Below are 22,428 nucleotides of genomic sequence, written 5' to 3'. Positions count from 1 at the left end.
ATATTTCCTGTGTATTTGCTTCCAAGCGCTGTGAGATCATCTTTTATTTTTATCCACCATGCTCGTTCGAACTTCCTGGTTTGTGTTTTTAGTTTTTCAGTTCGTCGTTGAACCATGGTACTGGATTGTGTCTATGTGAAGTTCTTGTTCGTAAGGGTGCTATTTCATCTAGAATATTTCTAGAATACAAGTGTTTAGCAATATCATACAAAACAAAAGTTAATAAGTGTTTGCATGTCATAAAAGGTAAAGGGGGGGAGGGGGAGGCGGCGGTAACCTGCTCAGAACAACAGTTACAACCATGACCACTTTACTGAGCAGACTGGGATGGACCATGCTAGTCTGCTGCCATTCATTATGTTAATATGCTATTATGGTCAGATTAGGGAAAAGGATATAATTTTTTTTAACAAATGTGATTTTTTTTTTTTTTGCCACTATAAGATTCATTGTAGAATGCAAACAATTTGATACCACAGGACAATGCCTTGAGCAGGCTATCCATCCAAAGATCCTCAAACTAAGAAAAAGTCTCCATCACGACGACACTGACTTAAAAGTCCTAACAGACGAACTCAACTACCTTCAAGAGGAAATACCAGCAGATAGAACATGGACAATCTTCACAAAACCCACACAAAAGAGACAGTAGCACAAGCAATAAAAAAAAAAAATTTACCTCCGCTTACTGCAAGCTGGACACATGCCCCAACCATGTTATGGAAGCAGCCCCAAACTGATTCATTAACCAACTCACTTCACACCTGAACTTCATGCTATGAGGTGGCCTTTTCCCAATACAAACAAGTAATACACCCAATCTCAAAAGACATTAAGAAAAACACAAGACATCTCAAATTATAGACCAGTAGCATTTATACCACTAACAACAAAAGTAATGGAAGGAATAGTAGCCAATCAACTGGCTGAATACATCAACAAATTCACCATACTACATGAATCCCAATCCGGTTTCCACCCTTAACACAGCACAGAAACGGTTTTGATCACACTACTGGCTAACTTCAAAAAAGAAATTTCAAACATTAACAACATACTATTACTTCTGTTCGACATGACAAAGTCGACCACCAAATACTACGAAGAATTCTCAACAAAATTGGCATCGGAGAGAAAGAACTTGAATGGATCAGCGGGTTTCTATCATCCAGAACATATCAAGTAAAGACGAACTCCACAACCTCCCCTCAATGGAAAGCTGAATGCGGGGTCCCCCAAGGCTCTTCACTCTCTCCAATCCTATTCAATTTAATGATGGTTCCCCTTGCCCGATCATTATCCAAACAGGGCTTCAACCCCTTCATACACGCCGATGACGTGTCCATCTTTATCCCTTTCAAAAAGAACCTGTCCAAAATCATGACCAAGACCAAGAATGGCTTCAACACCATGGAACTGTGGCCATCGGCATGCACCTAAAACTGAACAGGGAAGAAACACTGCCTAATAACATCACCATACAGCACTGAACAATTCACTAAGATCAACATCACGGAAAGAAACCTACCAATATCAAACTAAAAATCCTTGGAATCACCATAGACCGCAGCCTAACACTCAATACCCAGATTTTCACCACCACAAAGAACATGTTCCTCGCAATGTGAGAACTGAAAAGAATCAAAAATTACTTCCCAACAAAAGCATTCCGTACTCTAGTCCAATCCATGCTCCTTGCCCATGCAGACTACTGCATATACGCTGGTTGCAGGGAGCAAGAACTAAAGAGGCTTCAAACTACACAAAACACAGCAGCCAGACTAATATTTGGAAAGCATTGATTCGAGAGCACAAGATCACTACTACAAGACCTCCACTGGCTACCAATCAAATCACGTACAGTGGGGGAAATAAGTATTTGATCCCTTGCTGATTTTGTAAGTTTGCCCACTGACAAAGACATGAGCAGCCCATAATTGAAGGGTAGGTTATTGGTAACAGTGAGAGATAGCACATCACAAATTAAATCCGGAAAATCACATTGTGGAAAGTATATGAATTTATTTGCATTCTGCGAGGGAAATAAGTATTTGATCCCCCACCAACCAGTAAGAGATCTGGCCCCTACAGACCAGGTAGATGCTCCAAATCAACTTGTTACCTGCATGACAGACAGCTGTCGGCAATGGTCACCTGTATGAAAGACACCTGTCCACAGACTCAGTGAATCAGTCAGACTCTAACCTCTACAAAATGGCCAAGAGCAAGGAGCTGTCTAAGGATGTCAGGGACAAGATCATACACCTGCACAAGGCTGGAATGGGCTACAAAACCATCAGTAAGACGCTGGGCGAGAAGGAGACAACTGTTGGTGCCATAGTAAGAAAATGGAAGAAGTACAAAATGACTGTCAATCGACAAAGATCTGGGGCTCCACGCAAAATCTCACCTCGTGGGGTATCCTTGATCATGAGGAAGGTTAGAAATCAGCCTACAACTACAAGGGGGGAACTTGTCAATGATCTCAAGGCAGCTGGGACCACTGTCACCACGAAAACCATTGGTAACACATTACGACATAACGGATTGCAATCCTGCAGTGCCCGCAAGGTCCCCCTGCTCCGGAAGGCACATGTGACGGCCCGTCTGAAGTTTGCCAGTGAACACCTGGATGATGCCGAGAGTGATTGGGAGAAGGTGCTGTGGTCAGATGAGACAAAAATTGAGCTCTTTGGCATGAACTCAACTCGCCGTGTTTGGAGGAAGAGAAATGCTGCCTATGACCCAAAGAACACCGTCCCCACTGTCAAGCATGGAGGTGGAAATGTTATGTTTTGGGGGTGTTTCTCTGCTAAGGGCACAGGACTACTTCACCGCATCAATGGGAGAATGGATGGGGCCATGTACCGTACAATTCTGAGTGACAAACCTCCTTCCCTCCGCCAGGGCCTTAAAAATGGGTCGTGGCTGGGTCTTCCAGCACGACAATGACCCAAAACATACAGCCAAGGCAACAAAGGAGTGGCTCAGGAAGAAGCACATTAGGGTCATGGAGTGGCCTAGCCAGTCACCAGACCTTAATCCCATTGAAAACTTATGGAGGGAGCTGAAGCTGCGAGTTGCCAAGCGACAGCCCAGAACTCTTAATGATTTAGAGATGATCTGCAAAGAGGAGTGGACCAAAATTCCTCCTGACATGTGTGCAAACCTCATCATCAACTACAGAAGACGTCTGACCGCTGTGCTTGCCAACAAGGGTTTTGCCACCAAGTATTAGGTCTTGTTTGCCAGAGGGATTAAATACTTATTTCCCTCTGCAGAATGCAAATAAATTCATATACTTTCCACAATGTGATTTTCCGGATTTAATTTGTGATGTGCTATCTCTCACTGTTACCAATAACCTACCCTTCAATTATGGGCTGCTCATGTCTTTGTCAGTGGGCAAACTTACAAAATCAGCAAGGGATCAAATACTTATTTCCCCCACTGTATATCCTTCAAAATATGTTCACTGACCGACAGGAATCTTCGCCAACGCATCGGAATACATGACAAACCTAACAGAACTTCCACTACACAACACAATCTCGAACGCAAGAAACTACCTCACCCTACACTTCCCTAGATGTCTAAGACTAAAATACAAACCATCATACGAAACCAGCTACTCATACTTTGCACCAAACTATGGAACACACTACCGAAAGAAATCAAACACTTGAACCATTACCTCACATTCCGAAAACACCTCAAAGCACATTTCTTCAAACAACTGTATCCCATTGAACCCTCAACGCCAGCCAACCACCGGCCAATACATCATGATACCTAAACACCTCAACACTATACAAGGGCAGCACCAACCAATCCCTATATGTAACCATGTCACAAATCATAAGACACATTGAAACGACTACAAGGTTGGAAAATGTGGGTTACAAATGCAGAAATATATAAATAAAATAAGCTAATAGTGGATTAAGGAAACTGATAAGCAAGATCACCATAATATAGTAAGACAGTAAATAATGGTGAATATTTGTATAGTCCATCCAGTCTGTCCAACAAAGTGGCCAGAGATGTACTGGCATCTTATGTCCTTCTTAATGTGTGAAGATCATTTACGTTTTGCTTTGATTCCAGCCTCTTTCTATATAGGGATACTCTGTGTTTATTCCACGTGTTTTTGAATTCCATCACTGTTTTTGTCTCCACCATCTTCCTCAGGAGACTTCTTCCAAGGATACTCCAGAAATTCACCACCACCTCCATAAAAAAGTATTTCCTGATGTTGCTCCAAAGTCTACTACCCTGCAGTTTATGTCCTCTAATTCTACCGCTTCCCTGTCTCTGAAAAGTATTTAAACATCTGCATCACATCTCCCTTGTCTCTCCTTTCCTCTAGGATACACATATTCAGGTCTTCTTCTCACGCATCTTTTGACGAGCCAAATTTTTTTTGTCACCTTCCTCTGAACTGCTTCAAGTCTATGTCGTTAGCAAAATAGGCTTTCAAACTGAGTACAAGCCTTGCCAATTAACACCTCATTTCTCCTGCCGGTGATGCTTCTCTGTGCAGCTTAGAATTCTTGAGACTCTCAGATACCATCACCTCAAGGTCTCTCTCCTGGTCCATGCACATCAGCCTCTCGTTCCCCTAACCCTTCTTTGGATTTCTATACTCCAAGTGCATCACTCTGCACTTCTTTGCATTAAATTTTAGCTGTGAGACAGATTATTCTTCTAAGTTTTGTAGCTCACTTCTCATGTTGTCTACTCCCTTTGGGGTGTCCACTATGTTGCAAATCTTTGAGTTAGAGAGCGACCAAGGATATCAGAAACTGGACGATGTGCTTAAATCAAAACATTTATTGGAGGTTTTGAAGACTCTTCAAAACCTCCAATAAACGTTTTGATTTAAGCACATCGTCCAGTTTCTGATATCCTTGGTCGTTCTCCCACTTTTTGTACTTTGTTGTCTCTTTCGTGGGGTGTTTGAGTTCTCCGCTTGTCAGCAGATCTTCTCTCGCAAATCTTTGAGTTATCTGCAAAAAGGCAAACTTTTCCTTCTAATCTTTTGGCAATGTCACTGACAAATATACTGAATAGACTCAGTCTCAGTACCAATCCCTGAGGCATTCCGCTACTTAACTTTCTTTCCTCCCAGTGAATTCCATTTACCACCACCCTCTGCCACTTATCAGTCAACCAGTTTCTGATCCAGTTTACCATAGTGGGTCCCACCCCAGGTCACTCACTTTATGAGTCTCCTATGAGGAACAGTATTAAAGGCTTTGCTAAAGTCTAAGTAATCTACTGCTGGTGCAATGCCCTTGATCCAGGTCTTTTGCCAAATCAAAGAAATCATCAGATTTGACAAGATTTGCCTTTGGTAAAGCCATGTTGCCTCAGATCTTGTAACACATTTGAGTATAGAAAAGTTGACTATCCTTTCCAAGGTAAGGCTCACCAGTCTGTAGTTTCCTACCTCTTCTGTTACCACTTTGATGAAGAGGGGATACTTCAGTCTTTCTCCAATCCTGCGGTACTTCTCCAGTCTTCAAGGATCTATTAAACACACACCCCTTTAGAGAGTCCATGAAAACCTTTCTAAGCTCCCTCAATCTCCTGGGACGTATTTCATCCAGCCCATGGCTTTGTCTATGTTCATTTTTGCAGGTTGTTCATAAACACTTTCTTCTGTGAACAGTACGGTATCTATGCCATGTCCATATGTATCTTTGTCAAACATCTGCAGTTTTTCTACTTTGAACACAGAACAGAAGTAATAGTTGAGTAATTCTGCTTTTCCCTCATCACCACCTACATTGGCAATCAGTATCGGAGTCTCATAATTCCACCTCTGGCCTTCCTCATTTGCCAATATACCTGAAAAAAGTCATGTCACCTCACTTTACATCTTCTGCCATTTTTTCTTCTACCCATGCTTTTGCTACCCTGATTTCTTTCTTCTCATTCTCTCAGCTTTATGTGATATTCTTTTTGTGTTCTTATGATCATCTAAATTTTCTGACTGCTGATCTGTTTATCCTTTTTATAGACCCTTTCAGATTAGCCTACTGTCCTTCCACTTCATTTATCTCCTCCTTCAGGTTCTTTATTTTGACCAAGTGTGCATATTTGAAATCCAGGACTGAGTTTGGTGTAACCTGACTCTAATTTAGCTCTTAAATCAAACCATACCTTTCAGTGACCACTAATGCACAGTTTGGGAAACAGTTGTGTTCCCCTACCACCCAAATATTAGACACAACTCTCTCTATTCTTGAGTACTAAATCCAGCAATGATCATTTGTCTAAGCAAAGCCCATTGCAGGGCTTTCCATTTCTTTAGAAATTTACAGATGGAATATACCAATCCACATCCAGTAAGCTGAAGTCACCCAGCATCAACACCTCTCCTTTCCTTTCCACCTTAGAAATATCAATGATCAAGTCTCTATCCAGTACACTACCCCTGTGTGGATTAGAGTACCACCTACTCTTTGTAACCCAATCCACACAGCTTCTTCTATTCTCCACACCACTTGCATTTCAGTAGCTTTTATACTGGCTTTTATAAGATCTGCTGCTGCTCCTTTTTTGACATCGCTATCCCTCCTGAATAGCTACAGCCAGGAAAGCGATATCCCACTCAAGAGTCTCATTGAACTATGTCTCCGTAATGGCCACAATGTTCAAGTCTATGTCGACCATTAGGGCTTCCAGACAGGGCTCTGTGGAGTTGGTACACCAAACCTATGAGTCAGACTCCTGTTTTATTACTGTCCGACTGACTCCTACTGATATTAGGCTTTAAAATTTTTGTTCTAAAGTACTGGTAACATATAACTTTAGATCCAGGACAAGATATATATATATATATATATATATATATATATATATATATATATATATATATAGTGATACATTTACCACATATTATAATTTTTTATTTTGAAGCTGGAGTCAAAGTTGAAGATAAGCCATATGATATGCAACATCACATTTATAAAGAAATGCTTAGAAGGCATTGCATGCATATGGAAAATAGTTTTGTGGTATGATGAGACAAAAGTGGAACTTTATTATTTCAGTGCTAAGTGATATATGCATTAACACCATCTCTACAGAAAGCAAGAAGGTGACAGCATTACACTTTGAAGAAGCTTTGCTGCTGTAGGAACTGGGAGGCTTATGAAAATCCATGGAAAGATGGATGATGCAAAATACAAGATAGATCCGGGAAGAAAACCTATTCCAGTCTTCCACAGACCTAGGACTGGGTAGAATATTCACCTTTCAACAGGACAATAACTAAATGCATAAAGAAGGTAATTTTATAACAGGTGGCCTAAGTTGAGAGGGCAAGACTGCGACTATTTCTAGCCTATTTTATAAAGGTACTTATTTTTCATTATAAAATACTAAAAGGTAAATAAGAGAAATAGCTGTGAGGATGAAACTGTGGACATTTACGTCTGCTTGGTAACAAACACTTAAATGTACATCACGACTCTTGCCTATGATCTGCCCAAAATCTGCTCTAGAATACATCTACATGCGTATTATATAAAGGAATGCACAGAAAACACAAAGTAATTTTACAAAATCTTTTTTTTATGCATGAAAACTCCCCCCCAAGCAAAAGCAATAATAAGAGTGTCTCAGCAAGGAGAAAATAAATATCCCTGAGTGACCCAGTCAAAGCCCAAATCAGAATCCAACAGCAAAGCTGTGACAAGACTTGGTCAACCAAAGAAAAAGCATCAAGAGAAGCCAGCAGCTGTTGGAATATATACTTTCTTAAAAAGGAGCAACCTTTAAAAAGTCAGAGATGCGAGTAGGTGATGCTCATATTCATAGTTATTGATAAAAGCCAGATATGTTTTGGCATCCTAGTTCCTGCACCAGGGACAAATCAAACATAGTTCCGGAGATATAAACCATACCTAAAAACAATATGAAAACACATTAAATATACAGATTGTTTACATTAATATTTAGCAACCAATAAGTATGTAAATCACTAATAAAAGTAGAAAATGCAAACCATATTAAAATATATTAAAGAAAGAAACAGAAATGAAGAACTAATAAAAAATAATAAGTAATATGTGGCCAAAAGTAACAAAATGGTATATAGTTGGTAAGAACACTTAGAGAAGCCAAAATGTTGCCTGCTCAGAATGCTGTGTAAAATAGTACAGCATATACATATTTAAGCTGTATAAATACATAAAATACAGCTGTATCCCTCCCAAAAGGGAAGAGAGCCACCTATACTGTGCAGGATCATCCAATAGTGACCTCACTCCATGATGGTACCAATAAGATGATGATTTAGAGTTTTCTCATTAAAAGATCAGCTGGTACAGCTCTCATACAGAAAGATAAAGCAGGAAAACATACATGAGCCAACTTGTGAAGACTAAACAGTGCCAGTCTCACTGAAAACAGCCTGCTATCTCGGATAAAAACATGTCCCCCCCCCCCCCCAAAAAAAAGACAATTTTAAGAATCTATTAGTACAGAGCTCATAAAAAACTTGCATGCATTCTGAACATTTGAGCTATAAGGATTGCCACAAGCTGAATAAAAATACTAAAAATAAAGTTTGAAAGAAATTGTGATTTTAAAGGGGCAGTAGCTCTTTTCTTGTAAGAAAGTTAAAGTACCTCAAAAAACCTTTGAAAAACACTGTAAATCATAGCAATAGCTGACTTCTTTTACACAGTATTTTTAACAATTTATTAGTGTTTTTAGGAGTTCTAAAAATTTTGACCCCACATGAGGTCACACTGTCATTTTTGACAGTTTTTTTTCCTTCTATATAACAGAGGAAACATTTGGATGATTTACAGCGTTTTTCAAAGGTATGACACTTTTTATAGTTTTATGTACTTTCATTTTCTTTTAAGAAAAGGACTGCTATCTCTTTAAAATCACAATTTTTTCAAACTTTTTTTAGTAATTATATTCAGCTTGTGGCAATCCTTATGTCTCCATATTCTGAATACATGTAAGGTTTTTGGGGGGATATCTGGTTTCCCTTCTCAGTAAGTTGAGTTTACGGTTTCCTCCTCTATGATGGGCCTCCACATGATCCAATGCAAAACATTCAAACTCTTCAAACTTGTGCTGATGGGAAATACAGTGTTCAACTATCGGCTCCTTGATAGCAGATCTGCGGATATTGGATCTATGTTCCAAAATTCTCACTCGCAGTGATCTTGTTGTCATGCCTATGTAAAATTTCTGACAGGGACAGCACAAAGCATACTGAGAAGGGAAACCAGATGGATTTTTGAGTTTGACACTTTGGAGCTGAATGGACTTAACAGCTCCATAGATTGGCACAACTCCATAGATTGGCACAACTTTTACTGACGTCATCACGTAACGTAAGCGCCAGTATTTTAGACAACAGGGCGTACGTGAACGCTGAGGCGCCATATTTTTGAATCGTTTTGTGCTTCCCTAAAGTATGTCTGACCTCAGGTTGATTTATTATGTGCTAACGCTATTTTAGATTCTTTTTCCGCGGTAATAATTTCATCTAATGTTTTATGTTTCAGTACTTCTAAAGCACTCCGTTCCTGAAGAAGCCACGTTTCTAGGCAAAACGGGTTCCCGTAGAACGGACAATGAAGAGTGCCCGATCCTAAAGCTAAGTAGCGCAATACTTTATGCTCTGCTGCTATATATTGGTGATTAGATATCTGAATTGATTACTCCAACGTGGAAAAGAAAAAGAATGCATTAGAAAATAAAAAAAAAATAACAATAATGATAGTATAAAAAAGCTATAAAATTGCAAGCTTACTTTAGAATGAAGTTTTTTCAGCCCAATGATCGAATCGTGGTGTGTGTTATAAGAGTTCACATAACCGCACACTAAACCCTGGGTATTTTATCCACGGTTTCTGAGGGCTTTTTTTCATTTTTAATGAGCACGTATATAGTGGGGTTCCCCAGGGGTCTGTGCTGGCACCGCTGCTTTTTAACATATTTATAAATGATCTAGAGATGGGAGTAACTAGTGAGGAAATTAAAGATGCTGACGACACAAAGATATTCAAAGTAGTTAAATTGCGAAAGGATTATGAAAAATTACAAGAGGACCTTACGAGACTGGGTGTCTAAATGGCAGATGACATTTAATGTGAGAAAGTGCAAAGTGATGCATGTGGGTAAGAGGAACCAGAACTATAGCTATGTAATGCAACCCTCTGCTCAGTGTGATGCGAAGGCTAAGAAAGCAAATAGAATGTTAGGTATTATTAGGAAAGGCATGGAAAACAAAAGTGAGGACGTCATAATGCCTTTGTATTAGTTCATGGTGCAACTGCACCTCAAATATTGTGTTCAATTCTAGTCGCTGCATCTCAAAAAAGATATAGTGTAATTAGAAAAGGTACAGAAAAGGGTGACGAAAATGATAAAGGAAAGGCTGAAGCAGCTAGGGCTCTTCAGCTTGGAGAAAAGACGGCTGAGGGGAGATATGATAGAGGTCTATAAAATAATGACTGCAGTGGAATGGGTAGACGTGAATCATTTGTTTACTCTTTCCAAAAATACTAGGACTAGGGGGCATGTGATGAAGCTACAAAGTAGTAAATTTAATATGAATCGGAGAAAATGTTTCTTCACTCAACGTGTAATTAAACTCTGGAATTCGTTGCCAGAAAATGTGGTACAGGCTGTTAGCTAAGTGGAGTTTTAAAAAGGCCTGGACAGCTTCCTAAAGGAAAAGTCCATAGACCATTATTAAATTGGCTTGGGGAAAATCCACTGCTTATTTCTGGGATAAGCAGCATAAAATGTATTGAACTTTTTCGGGATCTTGCCAGGTATTTGTGACCTGGATTGGCCACTGTTGGAAACAGGATGCTGGACATGATGGACCTTTGGTCTGTCCCAGTGTGGCAAAGTTATATATTTATTGCTCATATCTTCAACGTAATAAGGTACAATCCCGAATTATTTTACTCTGCACTGCTCGATTCTCTTTCAAGCTGCTTTCAATAGTATCAAGTCTCTGTACTCTAGTTTCTGAATTTTTTTCTATTGGTGATACTTTAGTAGATTACAAAGTAAAATTAGACTCTACTTTTCTTAAGGTCATACTCACATTTGCATCCAAACAATAGCTTGCCAGATCGTTTCCAGCGTCACAGTTGTTGATAATCCCTGTGCCACATCCACACCACTGACAGGAACCAACAGGCTTGAAGGAACCGACCCTTCAGCATCCAAGGTGTTCTGAGGCATCTGATCTGCATAGACCACCAAAAAATTCCACCGGCAGCCATCGGATTCGGCACTTGAGCTCCTCCAGCCTCTTTCAAATCATGAGCAAATGAACTGCCCAATACCATCGCTGCTGGTTGCGGTGGTGTGCGAGCAAGTGGGCTGAGCGATATGCTTCCTCAAGGGCAGAGAGTCCTCCCCGCCCCAGCAAGGGAGCCTCCTACACCATTTCCTCATTGGTAAGACACACACTGTGTTACTGATTTCTGGGAGAACTGTGAAGGAGCTGGCAGGCTACCCTTCCCCTTCCCCCTCCTTTTCCTCATCTCGACCCAGCAATAGGTAAAAAGTATCAGGTAAAATTCTGAGGTGAGACAGAGTAGCCCTCTACACCTCATGCCTCGGTGGCTATCTTGATCTCTCCATAAGAGCACATTTATGCATGGAGGAGGCTTTTACTGTATTTTTTTGTTTTCAGGTTTTTGTGTCTGTGTATGTTTTAATTTGATTTTTTTTTTTTTTTACTGACTATAAACCATCTTGAAAAGTTTTGTCAAGAACAGGATACAGAAAGCTTTTTAAATAAATAAATTTATGAATCTGAACGTCACCTACTCACATCTCTGACATTTTAAAGGTTGCTCTTTTAATAAAGTATATATTCCAATGGCTGCTGGCTTATTTTGCAACTTTTTCTTTGGACCTACAAAATGCTGCAGCTATATTTTGCCTCATTTCTTTGTTACTCAAGACTTGAAGACTGCAATCTACAAATGACTCCTATTCCACTCTGCAAACTTGGTGGACATATTGTAAACAATTCATAGCTATTATTCCTGCAAAAGGGGCTTACACCAAGTACAGAGTTATGTAATCATGACTTCTTGGAAGGGGCAGATTGTGAGCAAAAATTGCCCTAAGCATGAGGAATCTTGTCCTCGGCTCTCCCATCAGTCTCTCTCCCTCTAAACACTGATATTGCAACCTGTGCTGCTCAAGGCACCTGCTACTACTGCTGCAACCCCTGCCTTAACTGATGTAAACGAATTCCAGAAGCCATATGTCCCCCTTCAATTTGCTCTCTCAAAACCACAGAAGATCTAGAGCTGGCACCTACTCCTTTATGCATGCCTGAAAACCCATGCAACTTCAGGAGGACAAACTCAGAGGGGATATATTGTTTGTTTACATCAGCGGCCCACCAGGCGTTGCCCAATTTCCAAATAGGGAATTCCATCCCCGATTCTTAGCTTCTAATTCTTCAATTACTTTTTTGAATATTTTTATAATTGTTCTTTCATGATAAAAGTATAGAGCAATGAAACCAGGTCCTACTTTAATTCATTTTGAACTGTATTTTTAGACCAGTGGTTCTCCATCTAGTTCTTGGGACACACCTAGCAAGTCAGGTTTTCAGGACACAGACAATAAATATGCATACAATGGAGGTGGTGCATGCAAATTTATCACATGCATATTCATTGTGGATATCCTGAAACCCTGACTGGCTAGGTGTGTCCTAAGGATTGGGTTGAGAACCCTTGCTTTAAACAGTAGAATGTGAAACATGTATAAGGTGTGAAGACTCTTAGAAGTAGGGTTACCATACATCCTCTTTTAAGAGGACATGTCCTCCTTTTGGACTTCTTTAGATATGTCCTCCACGTTTTTTTAATTTTTTGGAAAATGTCCTCTTTTTCTTTTGTGCCTATGAGAGAAACCATCTCTAGCCTATTAGTCAGTCTGGACACATGAGGGTGCTAAAGACAGAGAAAGGCATTGCTGATCTCTCTGCTTCCCTGCTGGTTGAATCTGGCAAAGGAAATTGTTCATGCAGCACAACTTTAAGCATATGCCATGCAAAGACTTTCACATGTATCTCAGAAGCCAGCTAAAGTTGTTGAGGGATATTCACTCTTTGGACAAGTATACTTGAGCTCAGACTCAGTCAAACTCAAATCCAGAAGTTCTGAAAAGTAGATTGTCTACTGCTGTACTGCACGTCAGTCACTATTTGATGTGCATTCATTAACTAAAAGCCATTTACACACTTGCAATGATTAACTTTTTTTTTTTTTAGCAAAAGTAGCAACCATTTTTATTTTGTGCGTCCTCTTTTTTGTCTCCGCAAACATGGCAACCCTACTTAGAAGACAACACTTCTGAAAGCTACAGAATGAGCAGTATAGATCATCAGATGATTTATTTTACAATACAGGTGCAGATCTGCCATGTTAACCCATTCCAGAAGGGAGACTTTTTGGCCAGTCCTGGATTTCTCCCAACCTCAGCCTGGTGAATTATGGGACCTGCAGCACTGACTGCAATGGATAGAATCCTGGACTACATATATTACACTGCTTTGGGATGTAAGTGTAACACCAGAACCAGCCAAAAATCTCCCGCCTGGAATGGGTAACTTGGCAGCTCTGCAGGTGGTGACACTACTCATAAAAGCAACCCCCCCTCTGGGTTTTTTCCTTCTTTTTTTGCGTATACTGAACTATTTACAGCATCCAGCATGCTAATTACCTCATGACAGGTATCTGTGTAAAGCATTTTGGCCACGTCAGCTTGCTCACTATCCACTGGAATTGAAAACACACAAAAATATGACAACTCAAGTCATGAAACTACTAACATTATTTATAATTTATCATTTTTGCCCATTTGGCTACGTTTACACTATTTATAAATACATACAGCGCATTAAAATTTCTATATCATTCAATGTAATAACTGTTTTTTTTAATGTTGTGACTGGAATATCTCTGCTCCCTCTTTTCTGATCACAGAATAAATTAGTTCTAACATTGCTACAAAAAAAGTTCAGATCAGCATATTTCCCCTTCCTCTATTTGCATACTTGTGCACAGTTATGTGGGGACTGAATGTGAAAAGATATCGTAAAGTGTCTCTCGGTAGGGTGACGGGCTGTAGGAGGCATGTGTCTGTGTCTCTGTGCCTATGTACACAGGCATTCAGAAGGCCAGACAGAAGGAGCCTCCCTGATTACTGTCATCACTTGGACAAAACATGCCTAACAAGCCCATAAAATACATCCCCGGTGAAATTCAAAACTATTAAAGCAGTCAGGAGAGGCTCCTGCCTGCTTAAATAGCTTGTCTGTGGCTAACCACTGATATTCAGTGGCACTTAACCGTTAGTGCCACTGAATAATCATGTTAGCGCCTGCACAGACGCTGGCTAAAACTTGTGGGTGTTCCGGGAGCTAAGTCAGCATTTATGCAGTTATGTGCCAATATTAAGCCCTTGACCACATAAGACAACAGCTTAAACTGGGCTGCATAAATAGCAGTCCTATCTTTATAGGGGTCACCTTGTGTGGTCAAGGGCTGAATATTGCACTTAACCACATAAGCTTTAGTGGTCAACCTAAAACCTGATATTCAATGCCGGTGCCCGGATATTGCCCGGGCATTGAATATCTGGGAATACAGCCGGCGGTGGACAAAAACACTGACCACCGTCACCAGCTGAATATCGGCTAGATCAATTCTATGCATCAGAAAGTAAACCAAATGAAACAGATAATTCCCATAAAATCCAAAAATATTACTTTACCTCCATAGAAAATAATGGTGTTGTGCACCAGCAACTGTGCGTCAGCTTTGAACTCTTCATAACTTTTGTACTTTCCATCATTCACTTTCTGTATGAAAAAAAAAAAAGTTAATCTGTGAAATTGCTACTGGTAAAATAATGCACTTTTGTTAAGCAAATAAACAGTTCAGACCTTGGGCTTTTACAATGTCAAATGCAACACTTGTAGGGATTCCTTAGGTGAGTATCAAAAACCACTGCCAGTATTAGTCTGTCTTCCCTTTCATATATTCCTAGATGAAAACAAGGGGATGTTTTGAAAAGAATTTGTTTACTGGTTTGGAAGGCATTTCTAAGGTTTAAAACTTTAGCAAATTTAAGGTCTCATTTACAAATGTGCATTAAGCAGTTAATATGCATTAAAGCACATTTACTTGTGTTAATGTGAATTAACTCACATTAAATAATGTTATTCTCAATAGGACCTATTTACTAAGTATGCGCTTAAATAAAAGCATATTTGCTGGTTAACATACATTAGTAAAATGAGATCCCTCATGTGCCACTACATCTTAGAGCACTTGACAATCTTGGTTCTGTTTTGATAATGGTAAAAATCAAAATAACGTAAAATAAAGTTAATTGAATTCAGCATTTATAGATCACTTAACTCACATGAGTTCAAGGTGGATAATAAAATCAAAACCAAATCAATATACAATTAACACTTTATAAATCAAATTATAAAACCTAAACAATTAAGCTTGCAAGGTATTATTTGGTCTTACCTGTTAATTTCCTTTCCTCAATTCTTGCTAGACCAGTCCAAACCAATGAGCTGTGTTCCCCTACCAGCAAATGGAGGCAGAGAAGCTGACCTCTTAAAGTGATATCACAGTATAAGGAATAGTGCAACCTTGAACTAGACAGTATGCTTATGCCAAAGCCAGAGTAAAAACAACTGTATACAAGCCCTCCAAAAAAGGGTCAAGTATTTGAATTTGATATATCGCTTTTCTGAAGTACAACCAATGCAGTTTACATATTATATACAGGTACCCTCTTTGTCCCTACTGGGCTCACAATCTAAGTTTTGTACCTGGGGCAATGTAGGGTTAAGTGACTTGCCCAGGATCAAAAGGAGCTGCAGTGGGAATCAAACCTGATTCCCCTGGTTCTCAGCCCACTGCACTAACCATAATGTTACTCCTCGACTCCTCTAACTGAAGGCATTGGCAGGAGTGAATGGGAATCACTCCTGCCCCGATTATACCACTAGACCACCATGGACTGTGAAGGCAGGCTTGGAAGAGTGTGTGTTTGTGTGTGTGTTGGGGGGGGGGGGGGGGGGCAAGCCTGATCCTGTTTGAGAGGAGAGTTGTAGGGACACAGCAATAAGTTTTGGTTTCAGCCAAATATGCAATATCATTAACCAAACCATGGCCGACTAAGGATTTTGGGCCGTTTCGGTGTCGAAACAAACTCAGTCAGCCTCTAGCTATAGCTACCACCTGCATTTTAATGGAATTCAGAGGCAGGCATGATTTAGACCTCCCTGTAGAAAGGAAAGCATAGCTGGCAAGTCTGCATGCCAACAAGAAAGTTGTCAATTTGCATACTAGTGCTCAGTCTCCAGATCCAAACATAGGTCAAGGAAGTAGGTGGTCTATGGGCCTTGAACAGGGTAGCTATCATGGATGCCCAGTAACCGTTGCATCTTGGACACTGCCTTTCAAGGCCCAAGTGGTAAGCAAAAAGAATATGGGTCCTCCATCACCACTAGACCCTGCAACAAGAGACCCAGACCCCTCAGAGGTGTAACTGAGGTCACTCACTAACAAGCAAACAAGATTCATGTACCACGGACAGTAAGGTCCATCTAGAACCATCAGTGTCACTAGAACAAGATGATTTCCCACCTTTCCAAGAATCTGACCTATTAGAAGCCCTATGTACTGATTCCTGGGAGTGAAACACCGACCAGAGGACTTGACTCTTAGTGCGCAGGCTATGGACTGCACCCTGGGGAGTCAGGCCTGCCAGAAGCAATCCTGCTGCACCAATCTTTCATGCATCATCTCTTGGAGGCAGAGAAATACTCACTAGTTCCAGGCTGCACCATTCCTTATGCTGTGAGGCGGCAGGGAAGCTGAATTCTTCAGTGACATCTGGACTGTCTAGCAGGATGAAAAGGAAACAATAAAACCTCATAATAGCGCCACTGCTGCCAGCTCATGACCGTGACAACAAACATAGGAAAAAAATAGTTTTATGTTTCTTGCAATAAATAAGACAGTTGATTCCAAAAGGGGTAATTTCTTTTTAAGTTTTATTTCTGTGTCACCACCAAACCATATTATCTCACTGATAAACTTTAAGCCTAAATCACTTGAAATCTCAAAACATAACTAAGGGTAGTAAATGAACAAGGGCAATACCCCAAAAGTACTCTGAAGGTTAAAATAAGCAATGGAAATGTCATCTTACTGAACTGGCAGCCAGTTCAGGTGAAATAGAAGCACAGTAGCCCTCTCTCACTTGATACCACCCAGGATCACCTTACCTGCAATGTTTGAATTAATTGCAACCAAGTATAAATAAATTTTGTCACTGTGATAACACTACTTTAGGGAAACAGTAATAAGTATTTTCCAAAAAGCTGCAGGGTAGGCGCAAGCACCCCCCCGATGCTGATGCACACTGTTGCCATTAGGTCATCCAGCTGCTCAGGGAGGAAGCCCGAATGTGTTCATCTAGGGCCAACACTGGGAAAAGCTGGGGTGCCGGTTCAGGTTGCAGAGCTGCCGAGGTCAATGCGGGAGCTGGGTCTTGGTTGCTGGGAGACCGACGCATCGGAACCTCCTGTATGGAAGGAGAGTGGTCCTCCCAGAGTCGGTGCTTCTTGGGTGCCGAATCCTTCTACGCCCAGGAGCTCTCAGCACAATGCATCAAGGGCAATCGATGATGATGCTTCTTGACCATCGCCCGAAGTGTGTCACCGAGGCTCCTTGGTGCCGACGAGGACGTCGCAGAATCCATACGTCACCTCGGGGTCGGGTCTGACGATTGAGGGTCGCAGGGACCCTACACAGGAGGAGGCCTTGAGGCAGATGGAGACCCATCAATGCTTCACTGCTCCCAGTGTCTAAGAGTGTAACAGCAGCCATGCTTACCGACGCTCCCGATGCCAGTGCGACGCTTGACGTCGATGCAGACTCTGAGGAACTGGACTTGGCTCCAAAAATTCTCTCTGGAAATCTGGGTCCTCTTCTTCATGCAAAGACAGAGAACACACAGTTAGTGGGGCTATGGTCAGGACGAAGACACTTAAGACACCAAGAATGAGTCTTCCCAGAGACATGGCAAAAAAATGAAGAGAAAAATCCCCGCCAAAGTCAAGGACTAAAAGCAGCCGGACGACGAAAAATAAAGGAAATTTAAAACTGGGCAAAATTAACTATAAAAGAATGAAAAAAACGCTGAAATGCACAGAAAAGATCTTTAGGACCAAGCGATGTGAGACCATGGTAAAAAACACTCTCTCTCCTCACTGTGGTAGAAAAAGAACTGAGGAGACAGTTCTCGCAGCGGGCAGGATGGCACTTGCGCATGCATGGTGAAGTGTGTCTCGTGCTTCACAAAGCTCTACTTATACTTGTTCTAAGTCCCGGACTGGGTGACACGAGTCGGCGTCACTTCACTTACTACACTTGTGAGAATAAATAAGCCTGCTTGTCCTCTAAGAACAGCTTTTCTCTATTTTCAAAAAAACTTACAACATCCCCTCTTGTATTGAGATAGTCACAGCAACATACTTCCGATGCTCTAGCCGGTTTTTTTTCTCGAAGATCGAATCACTTCTCTCCACTTTTCCACCACTCTTGAATACCTCCCTGACCTCATTGTCATCTCAGGGCTTGATGTCCTCATGGTCATCCTTCATTATTCCTTCTGTTGCATCCATGATTAAAATTCTCAAGCAGCTACACATTACATTTTGCCCACTAGACCCAATTCCATCACTATGGTTATTACAACCAACTCTTAGGTTACATTCTATTATGCACTCTATGATTTCTAACAGCCTAATGCTCAGAACTGTCCCTTCTGAACTTAAAACCACTATTAGGCCGATTCTTTAAAAAACTACTTTGGATCCTCTACAAGCAAAGAATTATCATCCATTCTCCAATTTCCCATTCCTCTCTAATGCTCCTAGATCCATTGTTTTCTCTCCATTACAGTCCCACACAGAATCAGTCAATGCTCTGCACCCTGTCAATCACGGTTCAAAGCAGGCTTTAGCACAGAAAATGTTCTTGAAGGCTATCAAATGAACTTCATAGCCATATTGAGACAAGATATATTGTGCTGGTAGTGTCTTTGGACCTCTAGGCAGCATCTGATCTCATAAATCACCATCTGTTACTCCAGCACTTGACTTCTCTTGGAATTTTAGAACAGTCAACAAATGGTTTCAGTCTTTTCGGGCACAACACACCTTTAGGGTGATGCAGAATTTCTCTATGTCTTCTCACATGCTTTCTTGCAGAGTGCCTCAGGGCTCGGTTCTTTCTCCACTTCTGTTCAATTTTTTTGTCAGTCCACTAGCACTGTTAATTCAGTCCCATGCCATCAGTTCTTACTCCTATGCAGATTTCCTTCTCATTCGCTACAATACTAGTGCATTTATTGAACTACAACTGCTTTAAACATATCTTGATGAAGTTGCTTCATGGCTACATATTGATACCGAATCCATAGATAACAGTTGTTTCTTGGATCACTGGCTCAGCATCTGTACCCTCTCATATTCCAATCCTCTTCAACAGGCCAATTACTCCTGTTTCCTCCTTCAAATACTTGGTATTGTTCTAGATTCAGCACTTTCATTTTCTCCTCAATTTTCTTCAATACTTAGAACGGGTTTCTTTTTCTTACACAAACTCAGAGCAATCCTTAATTATGTGGATACTAACTCTCTCCATTCACTATTTTATACTTATATCAATTTGTGTTATGATTACTGTAATTTGTGTATTCAAGTGTCACTAAGACCAATTCAAAACGCTTCAGAATACTGCAGCCAGTATTCTGCTCAGGGCAAAGTGGCGTAATCACATCACACCTCTTCTGAAACAGTTACACTGGCTCCCAATAGATTTTTGAATTTACAGTCAAATCAAATTCTAACTTGTTGACTGATTGCATCCCCGCTTTGGGGTTCAATGCAATGTACAAAGTAGATAATAAAGTGCAAAATTAGTTCAAATTACAAACAAACAAAAAAATTCTACTAGTCATTAATATTTTTAGGAAATAAATAGGTTTTCACAGTCTTCCTAGAAGTAGCATAGTTATATTCAGTCCTAATATGAGGAAGAGAATTCCACAATGATACTCCCAGTACTGAAAATATGGAATTTACTATTTTCAAAAACCTGGCATTTTTATAAAAAGGTGGGCATAAAATCAGTTGATCTCAAAGATGCAGATAATGTCCAATAATGAGTGAATTAAGTTTAATCAATGGTTCTTAAGTGGAGCCATATAAAATTTGAAAGGGAAATAAGACTTGATATACCACCTTTCTGTGTTTTTTGCAACTACATTCAAAGTGGTTTACATAGTATATACAGGTACTTATTTGTATCTGGGGCAACAGAGGGTTCAGTGACTTGCCCAGAGTCACAAGGAGCTGCAGTGGGAATCAAACCCAGTTCACCCAGATCAAAGCCCGCTGCACTAACCACTAGGCTACTCCTGAAAAATTAAACAAACTGCTTTAAACTTAATTCTCTCATTAACAGGAAGCCAATGTAATTTGTGATAAACCCGGTTACTTATTGTCATTGGTTATCCCCTATACTCCACTTTGGACTCTCTGATCTCTCGCAGACAACAAACTTGTACTGCCTCGTCCATTCAAAGCGATATGGAAGTCAACGAGATTTTTTTTAGCCCCTGCACTGTGGAACTCGCTAACACAATACCTTACATTAGGAAAATCTTATATTTCCTTCATGGCTCCACTGAAAACATATTTATTTCAAATGGCATTTGATAATCAATCCTGAAACTGGGATGAATGGGTATTGAGGAAGTGCGCGGCAATCTCTGTGTGAATGATCTCCTGATACTACTTGATATGTGTGTGTCCTGTCCTATTAAAGTATGTCATTCCTTTTCTAAAGCTATGTAAAAACATAAATAAGAACATAAGTGTTGCCATACTGGGACAGACCGAAGTAACCTGTTTCCAACAGTGGCCAATCCAGGTCACTAGTACCTGGCAAGATCCCAAAATAGTATACATTTTATGCTGCTTATCCTAGAAATAAACAGTGGATTTTCCCAAGTCCATCTTAATAATGGCTTATGGACTTTTCTTTTAGGAAGATAGCCAAACCTTTTTAAAATCCCACTAAGCTAACTGCTTTTACCACTTGTGTACAAAAGAGGCGGTATATCAAATTAATAAACGATAAATAATGCCTTGTTATCCTATTCTTGACCATCACTTCTACTATTTTGCAAGGTACAGATGTCAAGATCACTAGCCTCTAGTTTCCAAGATTGTCCCTGGAGTTTTTTTTTTTTTTAAATAGGTACTGTATTAGCTACCTTCCAGTCCTCATGTACAACTACAGATTTCAATGACAGATTATATAACAACATACTTGACAACAACAGAGACCAAGATGACCCATTTAATCTGCCCTGTAAGGTAGACTTATAATTACCACTCTCTGAAGGTACTGCCGCTCTCTGCTACCCCCGTCTAAGAACAAAAACTTCATTTATTTGCTGTTTTGAGCTGAAGCATCTGATGTTTGGTTTACATCCTCTTTCCACTAGCAAAAATTGTATATGTAAAACTGCTCTGACTGTATGTAGAGAAAGGTGGTATATCAAGTGTGGAATAAACAAACATTAAGGGATCGTCTGTGTTCAACTCATGCCTTTTTGAATTCCATTACTGGTTTTGTCTCCAGTATTTCCTCCCTGGAGGGCATTCCAGGAATCTACTACCCGTCTATTTTTTTTTTTTTTTAGCCTACACATTACATTTATTGATGTTGCTCCAAGAGTCTACACCTCTTTTCAGCTTCATATCATGTCTCCTAATTCTATAGCTTCCTTTCCTTTGGAAAAAATTAGTTTCTTCTATATTAGTAGGGGACTGTCTCTTCATGTTCAAGTGTACAGCGCTGCGTACGTCTAGTAGCACTTTAGAAATGATAAGTAATAGTAGTAGTAGTATTAAATTCCAAATATTTAAATACATGTATCCCATCTCTCAAGCCCTTATTTAGGGTATACATATTTATTTGTTACATTCGTATCCCACATTTTCCCACCTTTTTGCAGGCTCAATGTGCCCTACATATTACCGTTAACGGCGTTAGCCGATTCCGTTCTGAACAAATACATGGTTATGAATGAATACAAAGCGATATTGTGGTAGAATGAGGTACATATATGGTAGGTACAATTGGGGGGAACTTAAAGAGGGAAAGGGGGAAGAAGAGTCAGGTAATGTCAGCTACGGTCTTTGGTTACATTGTGTCGCAAGTGTCCAGGTATTTTTATGTTGGGTCAGTGGGGTATGCTCTTCTGAACAGGTCTGTCTTTAGTGCTTTCCGA

General features: G+C 40.2%; 1 protein-coding gene across 1 annotated transcript in view; it reads right to left on the bottom strand.

Moving 5' to 3' along the window:
* ZMYND11 (zinc finger MYND-type containing 11) overlaps positions 1-22,428 on the bottom strand; it is a 300,714-nt gene that overhangs the window by 127,253 nt on the left and 151,033 nt on the right. Inside the window, exons 7-8 of the mRNA XM_030198790.1 lie at positions 14,803-14,890; positions 13,750-13,805 (exon numbers count right to left, since the gene is read on the bottom strand). Of these exons, the coding sequence (XP_030054650.1) occupies positions 13,750-13,805; positions 14,803-14,890 (144 nt within the window). The remainder of the gene's footprint in view (positions 1-13,749; positions 13,806-14,802; positions 14,891-22,428) is intronic.

Source organism: Microcaecilia unicolor, chromosome 1 (genome assembly GCF_901765095.1).
Source record: "Microcaecilia unicolor chromosome 1, aMicUni1.1, whole genome shotgun sequence".
Lineage (NCBI taxonomy): Eukaryota > Metazoa > Chordata > Amphibia > Gymnophiona > Siphonopidae > Microcaecilia > Microcaecilia unicolor.
The sequence above is the reverse complement of the archived record's forward strand: the minus strand, read 5'-3'. Positions and strand labels throughout refer to the sequence as shown.